We start from the raw sequence: 20,755 nt of genomic DNA, 5'->3' as shown, positions 1-20,755 counted from the left end.
TTAATTAATTGTTGCAGGTACTAGGAAGAGTTATTTTCCTAAGCGCTACGGGAGCCTAATCAAAGTCTAGGAGGCGGTTCGCGTGACCAAGTGCTTCAAAGACTCCAGAGTTGCCCTTAGTGGCATGTAATTGGGAAAGTAGTGTAGAAATTTGACAAGTGGCTTGTTGCCAAGAAGGGGAGCCTTAGAGCTCATGTAATGATTCATTCTATGTTGGATTTTTGGATATGTACAGCTTCCACGCTGAACTCTTGTAACAGATCTCTCTTCAAGAAATAAAATACCTTCGGGGGGGGTCCAGCCCGACATGTTGTCCTGGGCCCTAGTTGTGTGTAGAGAGAGAGAGAGAGAGAGAGAGAGAGAGAGAGAGAGAGAGAGAGAGAGCTTATGGGAGTGTTTCTAGCGTGAGATTCCACGAGAGAGTTAGTATTTCAGGTGCATTTGGGGTGGTGATGGACTAGGAGAACGCCGCCGGCTCCCTTCCTTAGGGTAAGAAACCATCACCTGGTTGGACAAGCGCTTCCCTAGAAGTAGCTTCAAAGAGATGCTAGTCGAAAAGATCATGGCTGAATTATTTCAAAACTTAACTTGTGCAAAAGCACTGGACTGTTGACAAAAAGCAACTAAAATTGGATCAGAATTTGAGATTGCTTCAAGATATGGAACAAAATCAGCAAATCACCAAGCCAATTCGCTGTTTTGAGACAGCAAATGTAATTCGTCGAATGAGTCCGTCGCATGGAGGTCACGAGTAGCAGGACCCTCCTGCGCTCTTCATCTACCTTGTTTCGTCAAGTTACCTTACGGGAACCCTCCGCTCCAGCAACAGCACAGACGCCTGCGTGTCTCGCTCCTACGCTCTGCGACCATTCAATTCCGCTAACCGCTCTCTTGATTACATTCCGTCGAGTTGCCTTACGGGAGTGCCATCTATCACGGACATCGTCAGCAGCTTCGTTGCGATCAGCTTGTCGCCTCACCACCTATATGAGCCTACAAGCTGTCTGCGTAGCCTTGGAGGGCTCTGACTGTAAGTCCGCCAGGGAAGCAGGTCGACACCTACTTTGGACCAGTCAGCCACGTAACACCTTGAAGGTCTTCATTCCGTCTCAAAGGTATCGCAGGTCTTTCAATTCGACGCCGTTTGTGTAGGCCAGCGTCGATCAAACCCCGCCGTCAAGCCCATGAACAGTCCCGTTCTTCTGCACGTCACGTATCCCTTGATCTCTCCATAAGCTCTGATACCAATTGTCATGCACACTTATCAAACCTCTACTTCATATCACGGGAGCAGCACCATGAATCACCTCCCAGCCAATTCTTGCTGAGGCTAACGAGCAGACAGAGATTCCGTTCGAAATCATACGTGAATGGTTTTCTTCTCTTCTCTCTCTAGCTTCAACAAGCCCCAATTCCCTAGATAGATCTAGATGCCACATGTCATCCATATAGGGCCTTGCTAATGTAACATTTCACCCCTCTCTTGGGATGCATTAATTGCTTTGCCCCTAGGCACAATCTTTGCACTAGGCCCTTGGCCTTAGATCTACCTAGTCTGGTGCTATCAGCCCTCACCTAGGACCTTGACATTAATTCCCTCCCGATCAATTACATGAAGCGCAAACAAATATATTACAAAGATAGATCCTTTAAGGGAAATGTCGACTGATTCTTCCGAGGTCATGCTACCTCGGCTAGAGCGTAACAGCAAATAGGGTTAAATCTAATTGCCAAAAGTTGTGGCTGTTTACCGCTTAAAATCTGCCTCAATTCCTGGTTGAAACAGTGATTTGGAATGGATTATTTGGCCTGAGTAGACTGTGACCGAAATTGTGATCAACCTGGCAGCTCTTGGTCAGGATTGTTTGCAGTGAAAGGCTCGTCTTGCTTTGTCGATAGCAGGCGCAACAGAGATCTGGAGCTTGAGTTGCATCGTACTTGACAACGAATGGACACGCAGATCACACGGGCCGACCTCCCATCCATTTCAGACCTGGGACACGACCCATAGGGGTTACCATAGCCCTTGTCAAGAGCAGAGTCACGGCTAGGAGACCGAGGCGGGCAGCGCTCATCGATAGTCGCCAGCGCTCCATCAGTAGCTGCACATCAGCATAGCCTTGCCCCCCTTCGATCCTGCCCTAACTTCTTACACCCTTGTGAGGTCCCACATGGTGCTGCATTGGCTTGATCTGGCATGATGATGGTGATTATGCGGATGATGATGAGGATGATGATGATGTCATCACTGATGATACGACTATGTACTACCTAGGACTTAGCAGACAACATGGGTGATGATGCCCGTTTCAGTGGCTCCACCCTTTCTCCTTATTTGTATCAGGTTTTCTATCAGTCTCATAGACCCATCGGTCTTCCGAAGTGTTAATAAAGTTTCTTTCTGTGTGTGTGTGTGCGCGTGTGCCACGTAGCACTTTGTAAAGCGTAGTTCTTTTGCCCTTACCTTGGGTTTCGCAGTGGGCAAATATGAATCATCCTATAAAGTGGTGGCGACGGAGATTACGTGAGATTTGGAAATCAAAACTTCCTCTTCGACAATAGGTGTTTCTGTGGAGAGTTTTATTGGGAGGTTTTCCATCTGGGTAGGTTCTGGCACGCAGACGTATTGCTCCAGCTATTTATCATAGATGCTTAGCTCTGTGGGAGATAGTGCCTCATCTTCTTTGGCACTGCTCTCATACATGTGATTTCCTTGGATTGCTGGGCGAGCATTTGAGAACCGAATTTCCATGTTTTATTTTTGGAAAATGCTTCTAATTGTTTGAGATTCACCCACCTAGAGAGGATTTTGATTTGTTTTTTCTTTGGGTTAGATATTGGGGACTTTGGACTTTGTGGAAAGACAAATCATAGAGTTTTTGGTGATCCATTCTTCTCACCTTACTCTTTCTTCAGGCACTCTTTGCAACACTCTTTTTATGATTGCTTGCAAACAGGGTCTATAGATCAAGATGTATATTTGTCCTATACTGAGATCTTCTCTTGATGTATTTGAGCACATCCTGCTTTGGGATGTTGAGTATGTAATATAAAGGCAAAAATTCTCACAAAAATAAAAGCGTGCCACGTAGCAATCTCCAAAGCTAGAGCGTTGAGCCAGTAAAAGCTGGCTGAATTTCGTTTTTCTCAAGGAAGGGTGCCTAGCAAGCTGAAATTGCCTTTGCCCCATGTGGGCCCTTCATAAAAAGTGGTGGTCCACTTTGGCGTACTGTTCCCTTTATACTTAAGACTTATGGCACTCTACAAGGTCTTGTAACAAATAAAAGAATATCCAACACACTTTAACCCATTAGAGGTTAGCAACTGCATGCATTTTTGACTAATCCTAGTCCCTTATGGGTGTCCCACTATGCATATTAACTAATGCAAAAACAAAGGAAAATAAACTTGCTCTAGTTGACCACAGTCAAATTTCCTTTGACCAGAGTCAATAATAAAAAGACTTCTCTTCATTTCTTGGGATAAGTACAATTTTGTGACATGGATGATTGAACTGAGCACCTGCATCGTGAGAGGCTATAGGAGAGAAAATCACCAAGGGCAGATGAGATTGCGGGAGGTTTTGGAGTAAGATGAAGTAGAAGAAGTTTGTTCCATCATATGAAGAAGGTCAAGATGCTTCTGGCTGGAGACAAGTAAGCTTCCGATGTGGCGGGGTGGTGCAATGATGCCAGAATAGAGAAACATGTATAATGTCCTTGTCTGCTATGAAGCTTTGGCAAAGGAGACACGTATGACTATCCCTCCTTTGACTTGCGAACTCCGTGGACTCAAAGGCTCTCATCTTAAAATTAGTCTCTGGTGACACGTTCATGTCCATGGTTACCTTGGCCTATCTCCTTTGTGCACCCACATGTATTCATGGTTGCTTCCCTTTCTTCTTGCCTGTCCCATGAAATCTTTCCCACTCGGTGGGGCATCCAATGACTTGAATCTTATTAAGGATCTGCTGTAGTGTCCAGTGTGGCGTGCTTTGTCCTCCACTCTTCGAGAAGGGAGATGACCTATGAATTGGGGACATAACTTGGCAGATAGCTGAACTCTCTACATTTGAGACATTGTCATGGTAGTCTTGCCACCTCCACTGGTTTGATGGAGCTATCTATCACTAGGAGCCTCCAAGATAATCCCTAAGGGAAGAGAATTTGCCGCGCATTTCAGCTTGGCATATTGGAGATCCAAATGCAGGAAGGCTTTGGATGGCTCCCGGGTCCACCCTTCACACACATTGGCTAGTATTTGGACAGATATTGTACACACTTTGATAGCCGTTTGGGTGAGTATGCATGGGTCTCTCCAGGCAGCTTTTGCCAGGAGGATGGTTTTCCTTAGGGAGTGGAGTGGCTCCTCATGTTTTTTAGAGTCCACCATAGGGTTGAGGTGGTGTTTCTAGCCTCAACCTTGGTACTTTTCTTGCTCTCTGTGATGAGCATGTTTTTGGCTAGTTAGGGTATTTTATTTGGCATGCCTTGCATGATGTATTCTACCATGAGCTTTGCTCTTGAGCCATTTCTCATACTTAATGGAAGTCTTTTCATTAAAAAAAAAGGGATGAAAGAAAACAAGACCAGGGGGCTTGCTAGACTGCAGTGCCCTCCACACATAGTTAGGAATAGATGTAGAGGTGAATTTCTGCAAACTGAAATATCAACACAGGTTGGAATGAAAGCATACAACTGAAAATGCAGCAATTAAATTGCAAATGCACAATGAACCCCTAATAAAGAAGACCAACTGAGGTGAGGAGGGAGAAGCAGTGGCTTCTCACAACAAAAGCCAGAGCTTCAGCCCATCCTATGCAGCGACTAACACAGTGTACCCAATCAAAATGCATCTACTTGCATTTGATTGGCTGCCCTAGAGTGAGTGAGATGATCTTTGTGACACATGGCAAGGCCACATGAGATAGACCAATAGATGGTGCCATGTGGCGACCATCCCTTGCATCCATGATGGATGTAGTATGTGGGGACGTGGCCCCTTAAAAATCTCTAACCCTTATCCATGACATAATATCATGGATGTCCTACCCTAGGACCTAAGTTCTACCTACCACTCTTTTTGACCTTTCATTAAACCTAACCCAAAAATTACCCCGAAGCGTAATCTAGTGAACTAAGTCTCAGTTTTTAAACAGCGGACATTACCATGAGCATTGAGAGCTAGACCATAGGGAACTTTTGAAACAACACCTCTAATAGTCAAACAATGTCATCAAAAATCTTTCTAGGGAGAGATCCAGGTAAGGCCATGGATGGCCGAGATCAATTGGAGATCAAAATAGACAGCCTGCAAACATCCAGCCCCTTGTGGACTATAGTCTCACCTCAAAGTATTGCGTCAAGCCCCCCGACTTCTTTCTCAAGCTGCCAAGGTATTTTGGATACTTCCTGAATGATGCTGAAAAGTTGTGTCAGTTGCTCTATTTTTCTTAAATCAATCCCATTGTGCCTAAAGCAGCCCCTCAAGCATGGCACCTTCATTAGGCGGTGGGGGCAGTGGGCACTAGGATAGGCAGGATTCCGGAGACAACATTCTACCCTAGATCACATCTTCAATCTGAGGGCTATCATTGAGGAGGCGAGATCTAGACACCAGAAGCTCTATACATGCTTTGTAGACTTTCGGAAGGATTTTGACACTGTCCCACGATCCCGCATGATCAGGATACTACAGGAGCTGCAGATTCAATACAAATGGAGAGACCCTTTGATTTGAGAGAAAGTAAATAATGGTTTTCTGGGGGTCTTTGAGTCTTTTTTAAAAGAAAAGAACTTCTATTAAGTATGAGAGACCTTGAGCAAAAATATCATGCCGTACATGAAATACACCCTAAAAGGATCAATAATAAACTCCTAATGGGAGCAATGAAACAGCAAAGACCCTGCATCCTCACCCATATGGCCATGAAAGTATGTGATGTGTCTGTCCAAATAGTGGCCAAGGTGTGAGTGGGATGAACTAGGGAGCCGTCCAAGGTCTATACACATCTGGACCTCCAAATATTCCAAGCTGATATGCTCGCCAGAATCTCCCATGAAGTATCAACTGCAGGTCTGTGTGGAAGTATTGGAATGACATCCAAGGAACATCCCTCAACTTATGTCGTTGAATCTTTAGAGCCCAAGAGGGGTCTTTGAGTCTGGAACGTGTGAATGCTTTTAATAGTATATATTTGAGGGAGGAGGATCGTCAAAACCCAAATCTAGAAAAAGGTGCAAACCAACTGGATGGGTAAGGAGTCCCAGAGTAGAATTGAGTAGAGTTTTTTCTTTTTTTAAGGGTTTTGGGGTGCTTACATTTTTCTGAGTATGTGTCAGTCTGTAATTTGAACATAGTACTATGTATTGTTTTTACAGGTGTTGAAAGCACAGTTGGCAGCCAAGAAAGAAGGATTTTCAGACGTTGTCTACCTAGATGCACTGGAGAAGAAATATCTGGAGGAGGTTTCATCTTGCAATATTTTTGTAGTGAAGGTACTGCCATAAGTTACAATCCTTTTGAGTAATTGATATAAATATATATATATTACATGAATTTAGTCAGATTACAATCACACAATATGTCTGGTTGAAACAACAACATTATGAGTCTAGGTATACAGAAGAACAGTTTTCTTTTGTAAGGCCAGAAGCTGAAATCAGGCCCCTGGAAAGGCTCATAAAATCTGTTTTCAGGAGGTCAATATTGTCTATTATATAGTTTGTAAGACCTTGAATGTTGACATGCATTTGAAAATTGCTTTAACATTAGCAAACTTCCAAAGCATAATGAATTGATCTAGAATATGTGGGACATGATTGTTCTTAATACAGGGAGATAGAATTTCAACTGCTGAAGCAAGAGGGTCGATCCTTCCTGGTATTACAAGGAAGTCAATCATGGAGCTAGCACACAGTCTTGGCTACAGGGTGAGGAATCTAATTCTGAATTATGCCATAAGATGGTCTTTCTTGAAAATGTCAAGAGTTTCTATCATTAATTGGAAAATGATCTGTCCAGGCACAGTTTCTTTGTTTGTTTTCTGCTACTATATGGTTTTCATGGGAGGTTCAAATTCTATGGTATCTATATGTAAAGAGCACACAGGGGCCAGATTTTCCATCTAATAAAGCTGAGGAAGGACGTGGAAACTTGGAAGTAAAACATGTTTTCCATTCTGAGTATGGGAAGCAGTGTCCCTGAGGGGGACTGGAGAAAATGACTGAATCACTCAGGTTACGGTGTATGGGAATGGCAGGAAATGTTCCCTGCTATATGCTATGTTGCCACTAGCAGCTTCTTATGCTCCTAACCTCAAGTACACCCCTCAGATTAAAAGCGCAAGGAGGATCTAGCAATGCCTACATTTGGAGCTTTCTCTGGTAGTTAACATTGCAAACCGTAGATACAGAGGGAGGCACTCTGGTGGCATCACAAGAACAAAGGTCCAAATGGAGAGATTTGGTGGGCTGAGGATGGGTAACCAGCTAGATCCGTTGGGGCTGGGGTAGAAGGACTTGTGATCGGCTAGATTCTCACTCTTTAGGGAGCTAGAAAAGGGATGATTCATATCAACACGCAGTAAACCCCCTCTCTTTACCATAAGTAGCCTTCCATTAGAGTAGGTGACCAGCTGCTCTCTTTTATACCAACATGAAACCCTGATAAGCTTGCTGCCAATATAGTCTGAGCATGCCATGGGACAGAAGAGAGCAGTGCAGATGAAGGAAATACTGAAGAAGTACTTTTTTATCCTCTGCTCAAGCAAGGCTTCTACAATACCGACCATTGAGTGAAAGTGGAGCTTCTCTCTGGAAAAAGGTTTGAGGTAAATTCTGGAATATATGAATGCAAGTCTCATTTGGTGTGGGGTCCCCTTCATTTGGTGGTTTCTTTTATCTAAATTTCAAGGTCATTAAATATTAGAAATGAGAGATAGACGGGGCCATTCAAGAATAAGAATTCTGGTACAAATGTAAATTCCAAATTTAAATTTCTCCACTCAATTTTATTGTTCAGAGTGTAATTGTTGTACAATCTTAAGATTAAATTGCCACTACGTACTAGATAAGATGATGAATAACATAAAGGGAAAGGGTCCCTTCTCAAGAGCTGTTTCCTACCCTCCTTATACTTTTCTCATTCTTCTGGATGCATAAGAGTACAGGGTGGAGATTCGAGAATGAACTGTTGTCATGCATTGCGAAGTGATTCAGAAGGTCTTTACTTAGCTCTCAATGAAGGCATCCATCAGCTAGCAAAAAGAGAGCATCTTGATCCAATTCTTCCAGCGAGGCTTGTGAACATCATGAGGCCTCTATAGTTTGTTTTATTATCCTAGATCCGAGGTGTCTACCATGGGTCTCTTATATGAGTTTATGAGCCATGTTTGAGAGGCCTTAGACAAAGGACACCAACAGAAATTCCCAAAACTTTGCCTCAATAGCACTTCATGTTTCATTGCTATCTTGGGTAAGCAGCCCTGTGTTGGTGCTCCTGTGTCATAGTGGTTATGCATAAAGCTTAAAGCTTTAAAGCATATTCTTATGCATATGCTATGCATAAAGCTTAAAGTTTTGAAGCATATGCTAATGCATATGCTTAAAGCTTAAAAAATTAAAGCATATGCTCAAATCTTTAAAGCTTTAAAGCATATGCATAAAGCTTTGAAGCATATGTATAAAGCTTCAAAGCTTTATACATATGCTTCAAACTTGGCGTAAAGCTTTTAAGCTCTAATCATATGCATATGCATATGCTTCAAACCTATAGGCCTTGCAAATTCAACTTATTAAACACACATCCGTTTGAAAGAAAGAGAAATCATATGTTTCAAGCCTATTTCTAAAAAACATACATTCATAAAGCCTAAAATGCATTGTAAATTCAATTAATTAGACATACATACATTTTGAAACAAAGGGAAGGGGAGGGGAAAAGGGAAAATTAGGAGAAGGAATGAGTAAGAAAAGTAAAAGGGTAGATAAAAGAGAGAATAAAAAGGAAAGGAGAAAAGGGAGAGAAGGGAGAAAAGCGAAGAAAAAGGAAAGGAGAAAAGGGAGAAAGAGAAGAAGGAGAAAAGATAAGGGAGAAAGGGAAGAAGAAAAGGGAGAAAAAAGGAGAGAGAAAAGGAGAAAAAAGAAAAAATACAAGAAGGAGAAAAGAGAAGAGAGAAAGGGAGAAAACAAAAGAAAAGGAAAATGGAAGGAAAGGGAAAGGGAAGGGAAGGGAAGGGAAAGGGAAAGGGAAGGAAAGGGAAAGGGAAAGGTATGGAAAGGGAAAGTGAAGGAAAGGGAAAGGGAAAGGGAAAGGGGAAGGGATGGAAAGGTAAAGTCAAGGAAAGGGAAGGGGAAGGGGAAAGGAAAGAAAAACTTGAGAGAACATTCAGCGCCCTAGTGATGTGTATTGTCCATTTGATTCATTGCCTGCAAAATGGAATGGTCCACATTCCCTGTTGTAGAGCATTTTCATTGAAGTTAATACACAGGAATTAACTGCCATGACGTTGCACAATAACACTTGATCAGTGTGGGGTTTTGCATCTGTAGCTTCCTACGTCATTAAAAAAATGAGTGCCATCGCATATTTGACGTCCGAAACACCCACATAGGGTAAGTAATTGTTTTTCCATAAGGTTGGTTTCTCCTGCATCTTTTGATGTCATTTTCCAGCCCTTCCTTCCTTCATTATCCTCCTCTCTCTCTTCCATCCATAATGGGTCTTTCCCTTCTACCGTTATGATAGCCTGCCTTGATCTTGTTCGTGCACTGAAATCTCCAGCTAGGATGATTGCATGGTCTTTTAAGCACTTGGCTATATGCTCTCTCAAGGGTATGAAATGGGTCATCTCGTGATATGTTGCCATTGTTTTTGTATGTTGGAGATTGCGGAGCTGCAAATAGCAAACTGCCATGCCTATATTCTCCTCCCCATAGATTTTTTCAGTTGGGTCTGTTTTTCATACCTTCACTGAGTTCTCCCATTCTTTATTGATGTGGCATGCTATCCCCCAAAACCCTCTTCCTCCTATGCATTTTTTGTGTTCCACATTGATGTTTTTGACAAGCCTTGCATTTCTGGGATCTCATTGCTTTCATGATCCCATATTTCCAGCACTATGAACAGATTGGTTTCTGCAATCTCCTCTTCTATTGCTAGGGCCTTGTCTAAATACCAGCCACCCACATTTCACATTCTGATCCTGAGGGTCTTGAGATCGTATGCATGATTATTCCCGTTGTTATGTCTTCCTGCTCTTTACTTAAGGCAGTCATCCTGTCCTCTTTTTTGGCGTGGTTGGGATTCCCCCCCCCCTTCTTTTTTCTTCTCTGTTATCACTTCTTTCTCATTTTTATGTATACAATTTTACCACCCTCCTTTGCATTTCGTATCATCTCTAGCTCCACAAGATTTTGTGAGTATTGACTGCCTGTAAGATCTCCATTCATCCAAATCGAATGCTCCTTTAGGTGTTGTTTGTACTTTAGGAGCTTTGCTCTTGTTTGTGCATCTTTAAACTTTACAACCAAGTTGCCTTGGACCTTCTCCTTTTTTTCCCACCCGAAGACATTTTGCGAGTAGCTTTCTGAGATGTGCATTTTATCCTTAAATAGATTAGTGAGTCTCTCTTCTATGTTTTCTCCTGCAATTAGTGCAACTCCCATTATTTTGAGGTTAAGTGTCCGTTCCTTCTGTGCCATGTTGCTCTTTGAGAGATGCAGTGATTTCAACCCACCTTGCCACTAACCAAGTCGACTAGGGTGTTACAATGCCTTGGTCTGTTCCCCCCATGCATATTCACTTTTTTGTCTTGATTCAATTTGCTCCACCGCTTGAACTTTCTGTTTCATTGAGCAAGCCCTGGTTTTCACTGCAGTGATCTTCTTCTCTACCGCATCCAGCCTCTGAGACATCTCCTTTATGGTGTCTTTAAAATCTAGTTATCTCGTTGGCCAGTTCATAATTTTGTGTTTTTAAATCTACATTATCCTGCTAGATCTGAGCATTGATTTTCTTCTGGATCTATAGGCTCTCGGGTAGGGTGTTAAGATATTGCGTTTTGCCATTGGATCGAGCAACTCTGTAAGGCACTTGTTGATTTCTGTGGGGAGCCTGTCTGTAAGGGGTCTGTCAATTTCTGCACGACTGTCAGGAGAGCCGCTGACATGTCTGCTGATTTTATGCCATACTAGAGGGCCTGGGCGTCTATTAGCAACTGGAACAGCACCTATGCCTCAACCCCAAATCTGCCAGTCAAATAGGGCTACCTATCTTATTGTAGGAGGGGCAGGGGCCTAGGCGGCATCGCTCAGCAGCCTGAACATCAGTCAGCAGCACAAACAGCAGGGAATAAGGCCTTCTTCAACATCGAGATCCATCTCCCTCCTTGAAGGTTTGCATTAGGGGCTCCTGCACAACGATTCGGCCCCCACACAATTGACTCACACTGCTTGGAGGCTTGCGCTACTCTACAGAGAGAGAGAGAGAGAGAGAGAGAGAGAGAGAGAGAGAGAGAGAGAGAGAGAGAGAGTTTATTAAAGTCTGCTAAAGACCGATGGGTCTATGAGACTGAAAGAAAACCTGATACAATGAGCAAAAGGGTGGAGCTACTAAACGAGCATCCTAACCCTTGCTAGAGAAAAATTGCGTGGACATAGTCAATGGTATCATCATACATGTCATCATAGTCATAGACATCGATCACTGGCAACCCCATCCCCATGGGAGATATAGTCTGATACCATACAATACAAGACAGTGCATAAGGGAACTTCAGGGTACACCCGATGGTGTACTAGGTAGTATAGGCAAGAAACCCATGATAGATTGATGTTTGCTATTTGGACGAGTAGTCCATCGTGTCCTCCTGGCAGCTACCCGACTCTTGACAAGCGCCATAGTAACCCCGGTTGGCCCTACCCCAAGTCTAAAGATAGAGGAAATGCCGGTGCGTGTGATCTGTGCATCTGTCCTTTGTTGAGTGTGTCGCATCTCGATCTTGGGGTCTCTATCCCTCCTGCTATCTGTGGCTGGGGGAACAAGGTGCTCTGTCTGGAAGAACTCAGTAATCCTACTCTGGGATGGGCTGAAAAGGCTGAAGCATTCTGGTAATAGTTTGCTACATGAATCTGTAATGCATTACCAAGACCAAATTTTGCAGCAACCAAAGCAAAGGAAAGGGGAATCCCATTACTGTGAATGACATTTGCAACTGAGTGGATCTCTTTCAAGCTAAGGAAATATGAGTGCCTAGGCTCCTGCACAGCCAATGGAGGGGCAAAGGCCTTTGACCAATGTATGCTCTCTGCTCTGAGAGAGTTTCCCTACGGAGAATCCCAACCATGCCATTCCAAATGTGAGAGGACATGCTTTCAATCCAGTAACACATGAGAGACGAAAGGACAGCCTTTGATATTGCCATCAACACAACCCTTGTGTAGGCTGCCAATATCCAAAAGCAGGAGTGGTGAGCTGTAAAAGCAAATGACGTGTCATAGCAGCCCAAGGCTGAGACCCCTACAAAAACTGCAGCATCATTTTTCCCTTGTGGGCAAGAATATGCACTTGAATGTTACGGATATTCAACCCCCTGTGCAAACACAGATGTTGTCGCAAGAGTAATCTCAAACTCTTCTTGCCATGTTTTGAACGCCAAAAAGTTTCTAGACCAGTGGACATAAAAGAAGAAAGTTTTACTTTGCTGAACATTGTGCGAGGCAAGTAAAACTGAATATAAGCCACCAGACTGCAACAATCTTTCTTTGATTGTCTGCAGATTCGTTACATAGATTACAATGTATACTTGTCATATATAGTGAGATCCTCTGCTGATGTAGTTTTGAGCTCCCCATCCAAGGGAAGCTACTGTGTAATATAAAGCATCAAAATTTTCACAAAAAATGTGTGTGTGTGTGTGTGAGAGAGAGAGAGAGAGAGAGAGAGGGAGAGAGAGAGAGAGAGGAGCAAGTGTGGTGAAGGAGAGCAGGTCGGTGCTTTCCCCCTTCTTCTTTTTCTGCTATTGCTGGTCAGGACGCCCCCTTTGGGGGTTCTCTGCCCTTTCGTAGACCTTCACACGGACTTGTGTGGTCTCTTCTAGGGTTCGAATGCTGTCATCCCTGCTTGCGACAGCTTCGTTCTTGCTTCTTGGGGCATTTCGAGATCTTCCATGGCATTTTCGGCTTGTGTGCACGTTGGTTGCAGCCACTGCAGATTTCGTCACTTGCTGCTCTCTCGTCTCTTCTCGTTTCATGTGCATTTTGGGGTTTTCCAGTTCGTCTCTGAGTGCTATGGTGCAAATGTATGTCAATATGTTCGTTTGTGTTCTCTTTCTCCAGTGTTGGACTCTCTATACTCCGTTTTTTCATCTCTTCTCATTGCCTTTTTGTGTAAGGGTTTTTTGTTTTCTCTTCTTTTTCTGACCTCTTACCTCAGAAACAGTCTCGGCTTTCTGTTCTCTCCATCTATGACCTGTTTGCTTGGGATTTTTGCTGTCCTTAGTTTGCCCATTACTTTACCTTGGTTTGTAAATTCAGTTTTGCCTCACCTTTCGTACATAGTTTGCTCTCAGATTTTCTTTTCTCCTCGCCTACAATGACTTCTTATGAATTTGGAAAGACTTTTAACAAAGAAAGATTGGCTCAAACCAAGAAGTAGAAGCAGGTCAGTATGACCCGATCTACACCTCTCAAGAAGCGCAATTGGTATTTGATGTTATGCATGAAGGTTTTGAAGACACACGTACGGATTGGAAAGATGCTCCTCCCATTGTTGTAATTATGGTGGAAGTTGATGAAATAGTAGACCCGGTTCATGAATATGCTAAGCATGCCGTCATTATCTTTTTCTCGGGTCGTATGCTTGTTGTAGCCAATGTGGGCAACTGATTGACGAGGACTTTGGGGGGTTGTCATGGTAGATGAGCATCATAAACACATTCTCTTGGAGCATTCTCCGCTTTTATATGGGCAGCAAATAGTGCATGTCTTACCTTGGCCACCTATTTGGGATTACCAAGCATTGATTAGGCATTGTTGCCCGGTTTGGGTGGTTGTAGTGGATTTTCCTCAATGCTTGGCTTCACTTTTGCCAAAAATTGCAGTGTCATTGGGAAAGGTGGTATGTACAGGTCGCCTAAATGGAAATTGTAACACGTTTTGCATTCTTTGGGACACGGATACACCCACTCCAGAATCTTACTCTATCACAATTAATAATGTAACTATGGGAAGTGCCCTTTATAGGCGCATGCTTTCAGCGCAAAAAGTTTGGGCACATGGCTTTGCAATGTCCTTTGGTTTTACATAAAATGCCTCCAAGTGCCATGCCTTCTCCAACACAAAATAAGGATACCCTTGGGCCTTTTGCAATCCAAAATAAAGGCAATAAACCTGCAAAAAATAGCACTGGATAAGGGAAAGGCTCAACTCTCGAATAATGGGAATGTCTCTAGCTTAGTGTCTCTTCTGTCTCAGCCTAAAGTTAAGGAAAATAATGCTTCTGAAACTTGGCAGACTTCGAGGAAAATTGTCTTGGTTAGGAGACCTTTACTTCCTTGAACATGGAATAGTGGTTCTTCCAATGGTCATACTCCTGCAGAAAACTCAGGAATTGGGAATACTGGGCTGCTTTAATAGCCATACGTACTTTGTTCCCAGAAGAAGAAGTTGTGGTTTGTTGTCTCCCCATTAGGCTGTTGTGTCACCTCAGGGACGAGGTCTAGACCTTGAGGTGGACGTGCATACTTAATGTATTTTAATTTTTGGAAGATTCTCAGCTGTATAAAACATCTGTAAATATGCTTGAACAAAGCAGGTGTTTGACAGGGTTTATGTGACACTTGGAAATGAAAGTGTGGGCATATGTCAATGAGCTACAGCCTGATATAATGGCTCTACAAGAGCACAATCAGCATATGTATGTAGGAAGGACAGGTCATTATTGCTGGTTATGATATATTCTATGCTGGAGAACACTCCTTTTTTAGGTGTGGCTTTTCTTGTCAAGCATGCTCTTCACCCAGTTGTGGCTTTAAATGATAAAGGAGGCAAGTGGATCATCATTTAGTGTCTCACCGAGGGTGAAATACTTGAATTTGCATCTGTTTATGCTCCTCAATCTTCTCATTGGAGAGCTTTAGTTTGGGACGATATGCAGAAATACCCTTGGAGGCAACATGCATTTCTTTGTGGGGATTTTAATAATGCACCCTAGCGAGGGGATAATACGAAAGGTAATGCTCACATGTTGGCTTTGGAATGTGAAGATTGGTCTCAATTGATCTCTGAGCTTGGTCTTGTTGATCTTTGGATAGAGTTGAAGCCTACACTTCCGGGCTATACTTTTCAGCATAATGCCCACTCTGCGTATCGGGCCAGGTTGGACCGTTGGTACATGATAAATATGCAGCAATATGATTCTCTTACTTATCAAATGTGGCCTCGTCTCATTATGATCATGGCTCCACTATGGCTGAGGTTGTCTTTTCATGAGATGCCACATGACAGGCTGCCGGATAAAAGACTTCTTATAGTCAATAATAGTTATTTGCAGCATGATGAGTACAAGCAAATGGTTAGTAATGCCATTGCACCCCTTTGGGAATACTGCGAGATTTATCTTGACTATGCTTGGAATGCCTTCGCTTCTCGCATGCAATCTGTTCTTTGTGATTATGGCAAGCATTATTTGCATGAGTTGAGGAAAGCGGTTGTAGATGCTAAAGTCAACTGTCAAAAGTTGACAAAACTCAGCCATGTTAGCGATTTACCGCAGCTTGAGCTTGATTGCCTATGTCATGCAAAACATTTGTTACAGAAGAATGATCATAGGAAAATTACCAAATTGGAAACCAGGGCCATGCAAAAGGCTCTTTTGGATGAAGGTTGCTCTTCTAAAGAGTTTTTCAAAAGGTTACACTATAAGAAACAGGCTCAAAATATTTGTCGGGTTTTTATATTTGATGGTGGTTTCTGTAGAGCTTGGCCATCAAGCTACCCCCTCTTTGCATCCTTCTTGTCCCTTCTTGTAAAAATCGGGACTATTTTATTGATCTGCCCCTCTTAGGAAAATCCTTCTTCCAGTGCCTCATTTGCTATGTGTTATCATATGTTTGGTTTTCTCCCCCTCACATTTCATCATTTCCGCTAAGAGACCCTATAGGTTGGGGGCCTTTCCAGTTGGTAATTTCTTCAGCCCATTCTCAATGTCATTCTCAATAATGATACCATTTGTGGCAGAGAGAGAGAGAGAGAGAGAGAGAGAGAGAGAGAGAGAGAGACTATGAATCTCTACTGGAGTTGATTATGTCTATTGGACAGCAAAAGACTAGCTGATACATCTGTTCAGGGAGGGCACAAGGAAGCTCCCAAGGCTTGCATAAAGAGACTCCAAGTTGTTAGAAAGTACAAGTACCTACATTGTAGTCTGAAAATTAAGACAATAAATGCGGTACATCAGTTTAAGACTAGGGGTCTTTTGGTTTCGATTTAAACTCCTTCATGTGCGTCACATCCTCACGATAGACTGCCCATTGTCCATCCTACCTAGCAGCCTTGACCTTGGCTGATTCCATAATTTTTTGGTTCAGCTGTGCTCGTGTGAGTTCTTCTGCTCTCCATATCTTGGTCACTTTCAGCTTGTAGGATTCGCAAAGGAGCTTGATTTGTATATCACACGTACTATGTCACATGCCCTTGAGAGAGGCAAATATTGGTTGTTGTCTTCTTTCGGCCATTCAAATCATGGCCATTATACATTGGCTTTACCGCAAATCACATAACTAAAATTACAAAGAAATTCTGAAACTTATGCATGGGCATCCACATTGGAAGAGTCTACACCATCATTTTCATTTGTCTCCGCCCATATGCGCCCTTGTCTATGACGGGTTGCACACCACCTTGCATGATTATGTCCTCAGCTTTCAGGAAGGCTTCCTATCCTGATCTTTAGTGCATTGCTGCGCTTCGTTTTGTGTGCTCGTTACTCTCAGCTTGAATGTCTGTTTTATTTGCCTTGTATCCACCTCTCTTCCTCCTTGATCGTTTGCACTTCTGTGTGAACAAGATCCTTGACTGTAGAGACCGATTGGGGGATAGGAGGAGTGTACTTGTAGGTTTGCATTATGTCAGCGTTTACAGCTTGCTCCCGGGACCTTCAAGGTGTTGGATTTTTGCTACCAAAGTTTTCATCTGTAACCGTAGTTCTCGTACTTCTTGCTATAGGTAGAAAATCTGCTCTTGGGGGCCAATGATGGGCCGCTAAGGGCCCCCTGCTGCATGCCTTTGCACAGGGAGAGGGTATTGAGGCAGCAACTGTAGAGTATAAAATTTTGTTAGCTAGAGCCAAGGTTGTAGAAGCCTTTCTGCTCCAAATTGGCCATGGTAGCTGATTGCACGGCTAGCTGAAACTAATCCCTGGGGTGGGGCTAGGGATTCAGTCCAGGATTGTGGAGTGCAAAGTAGTAAGCTGCAATAAAAAAATGGTCTTCCTCGTGATTCCAGCCATAGTTTTACTTGTTTGGGCTCTCTTTGACGATCATCAATGCGTTCTCCTAACTTTCCTGATTTCTTTTTAAACCTTCACCTTCCTATGTAGCCTTTCTTGGTCCAAATTGATGCCGTTGTGAATCTTCCTATATTTGGACTCTTGTTACCTATTGAAGTAGTCAAGAGCAAAGCAATCACCCACACATCTAACTCCCTCAGACACTTGCAAAATAAATGGATGGCAATGGGCATTCTGAAAGAGGAGCAGGAAAAAAAAAAAAAAAGAACAGACAATATTATTGTCAGAGAGTTGCGAGAGGATGCCAACGAAGACACAAACTCAATTACTTTCAAAGGGAAAGGAATTCTCAACAGTAAATATATAATGCAGAGCATTACAGTTATGGAAGCCCCCAGGCTCGGAAAGACACAAGAGCGTGGCCAGGCAAGGCCCTTTGTTTGCATTGTTTTAGATCCCTAGATACGACCTGCTATCTTTCATAGAAGCACTCTCTTCTTGCAGGGGTTTCCATTCTATGTGGGGGAGGATTTCACCCCACCTGCATAGCCAATTAATTACAGAATAGCCTTCAAACACTTGTTATGTAGGGCTGAGTACAGTTGAAGCTTCCCAATGAAGATAGATTTTAAACCTCACTTGCATTTGTGGAATCCCTTCGATGAGGGTGGAACTTACAGTGTCGAGATTATAGTGATTAGGTGCCTTCTTGATGCCATGTGGACTTATTTATTGTTGGACTCATACTAGGTAGATTGTGCACAGAACTTGTTGATTGGACCTTGCACAGAGTCAGCAACTGTCTTTTGTTTCACAATTTTTATTTTTATTTTTATTTGTTGCAAAAAGAGACTTCTATCAAGTATTAAAGAAAACCGTTAGAGCAAGCTCTATATGAGATACACCATGCAATGCATGAAAAGCTCAAAAGCCAAAAAGAAAGGATTGGGGCTGAAAGTGCCATCTCAATCGTGTAGAACCCTCTGAGAAAAAGGGAGAACCCTCCAAACTCGTAGGAATACAGTCCTCCTAGAAGAGGCTGCTCGTGAAGGGCCCTGCATGCTAGCCCAAATGGCTATCAAAGTATGAACTGTGTCAGTCCAAATACCCGTGAACACCTGTGAAGGGTGTATTCGGGTGCCATCGAGGGCCTCTGTACATATGGCTCTCCAGATGTGCCAAGAGGAAATGCTAGCCAGAATTTCCCAGAAGTGTCCACTGAAGCATGAGAAGCTTTGAAGGGCGTAAATGGTACATCCTGAAGAGAGCAGGTCTCTATCACTTGCGTGCGGACCGAGAGTGCCCAAGAAGGCAAAAATAGTATCCGAGCAACCCCTTTCCAAACAGTCCTCGCCTGACTGCAGTCCCAAAGGCAATGTCGCACTGACTCCTTGCAAAATGACAATGAGGGCGAGTAGGGTCAGCCCCAAATCGTGATCTCCACAGATTCACTGCAATCTCTCCATGAATAGAAAGCCAAAAGAAAAGAGTGATCTTTCTATTTCTGAGGGATTTCTAGAGCCTCCTCCAGAAGTTCCTACGCAAATCTGCGGTGATGAAGAAGCTGTCCCAATGGGGGGCTCTGGAGGGAATCCAACCTCTACTACTCAACTGAAATCTCCTGGCATTAGCAACCGTGAAACGAAAGAAGGGAATCCCCCTCTCTCGATGTCCATGATCTATCCTCTCCCACTCTCTTGGGTCCCACTGTAAGCACCTGATAGGTGCACCTCCATATAACCACAATCTCCAGGATCCCAGGGCCAAGAGGAGAGGGTCGGGGTCTAAATACCACTGCAAGTCCGCTCCATGATCCACAAAGCCAGCAATCTTGATAGGCTGAAAGGCAACCTCTAGAAGAATATCATCAGTGGATCTAGAAAGTAGACCCCCATCCCCAACGTCAAAGACAAGTGCATCCTCCCCAACACCTCGAAGACGATCACCTGAAGAGGAACTGGTGTCCTCCAGAAAGCTCCCATCCAAGTGGCAAAAGTAATAGGCATATCAACTGTTCAGTCCACTGGGATGGTTGCATCTATCTGCTGAATCCTGTGTGCTACCCCTCTGAGGTGACTCACGGACTGTAGTGTCTGATCCTCAGGTAGCCTGATAAATGCTTTCCAAGTGCCTACTGTGAAGGCGGGGCCTCTCTCCCATCTAGACCACTGTGTGTAATGCGAAGTGCCCAGTGGTCTGTCATGCTGATTAAGAATACTGTCATTCCAAATGACCGGCTGCCTATCAATCTCTTTGAGGGTAGAGGGCGAAACCCTGTGAAGTGTATTCCTGAAGCTGCCCCAAGCTTTTAGGATGGCAGCCATGAGAGGAGATGCAGGAGATCTGAGAGGGGCGGAAGTAAAAATCCAGCTAGGGCTGTCCACCCAATCATCTCCCAAGGTAGGTGTGCAAGCCTGAATGCATCCAAAAAAGAAGTCCTTCCAAGGTTCCTGCCCAGGCATGAGACCCCTCACCACCACCTTACAAAGCAAATGCCCTGCATTGCAGGTCCGGGTCAATGATATTAAGACCCCCTTCACATGTAGGGAGAATAATGGTCTCCCAGGCCACCCTCGCTGCAACATTTGCCGTGCCATCGAGTCCACTCCGCCATTGCCAAGAATCCAGTGTACCATGCGCGGACCAAGCACATTGAAGTTCATTACCACTTTGTTCGAGAACTCATCATCGACGACGTGATCGAGCTCATGTACTGCCCGACCGCCGACAACTTGTCCGACCTCTTCACGAAGGCACTCCCTCGAGAACAGATGGAGCACCTCATAAGACGTATGGGGATTGGCCCACAGTTGTGACATTGAGGGGGGGTGTAAGATTCTCACTGTGCCCACCTGTGAGCCCCCGATTTGAGGGGACAAGGGGCAGTGAGAGATAGGAGGGCTGGGAGAGAGACTCAGGCCAGATCAGAGGGAGGAGAGCATGGCAGATATAGGCGACCAGCACACGGGCTGGTCGCAGCCTGCAACAGCAGGTAAAAGGGGGCTTTAGGCCTCACATGGAGGCTCCTGCAGCAGCGCAGACTGGCTGCACAGGGCACCCTTATATAGGGGCCTGTGGCAGGCCAAGTCGGCCCAACCAGGGCCACCAACCAGGGCCAACCCTGGTCAGTTTTATGGGGCCCATTAAGTCGGCCACCAGACAGGGTACCAACCCTGCTGGTCGGTCATCTGAAGGGGCCTGGGCAGTGCCTATAAAAGGCCCACTTCTCCATTGATCCCTGCATCCA

General features: G+C 44.0%; 1 protein-coding gene across 2 annotated transcripts in view; it reads left to right on the top strand.

Annotated features, from left to right (window-relative positions):
* Positions 1-20,755, top strand: part of LOC147892157 (branched-chain-amino-acid aminotransferase 2, chloroplastic-like) — an 86,116-nt gene that overhangs the window by 63,935 nt on the left and 1,426 nt on the right. The window contains exons 8-10 of one of the 2 annotated variants that reach the window (XM_087389024.1): positions 6,381-6,497; positions 6,837-6,932; positions 7,024-7,212. In XM_087389024.1, coding sequence (XP_087245150.1) covers positions 6,381-6,497; positions 6,837-6,932; positions 7,024-7,206 — 396 coding nt within the window. In that variant the 3' untranslated portion in view covers positions 7,207-7,212. Of the gene's footprint in view, positions 1-6,380; positions 6,498-6,836; positions 6,933-7,023; positions 7,213-20,755 lie in introns of those variants that run through there. The other variant, XM_087389023.1, reaches the window with a different exon arrangement.

The sequence above is a fragment of the Dipteris shenzhenensis genome, chromosome 17 (assembly GCF_047967505.1).
Source record: "Dipteris shenzhenensis isolate YYH24624 ecotype China chromosome 17, Dip_SZ_1.0, whole genome shotgun sequence".
Classification (NCBI taxonomy): Eukaryota; Viridiplantae; Streptophyta; class Polypodiopsida; order Gleicheniales; family Dipteridaceae; genus Dipteris; species Dipteris shenzhenensis.
Note: the sequence above shows the minus strand (reverse complement) of the source record. Positions and strands in the feature narration are given on the sequence as shown.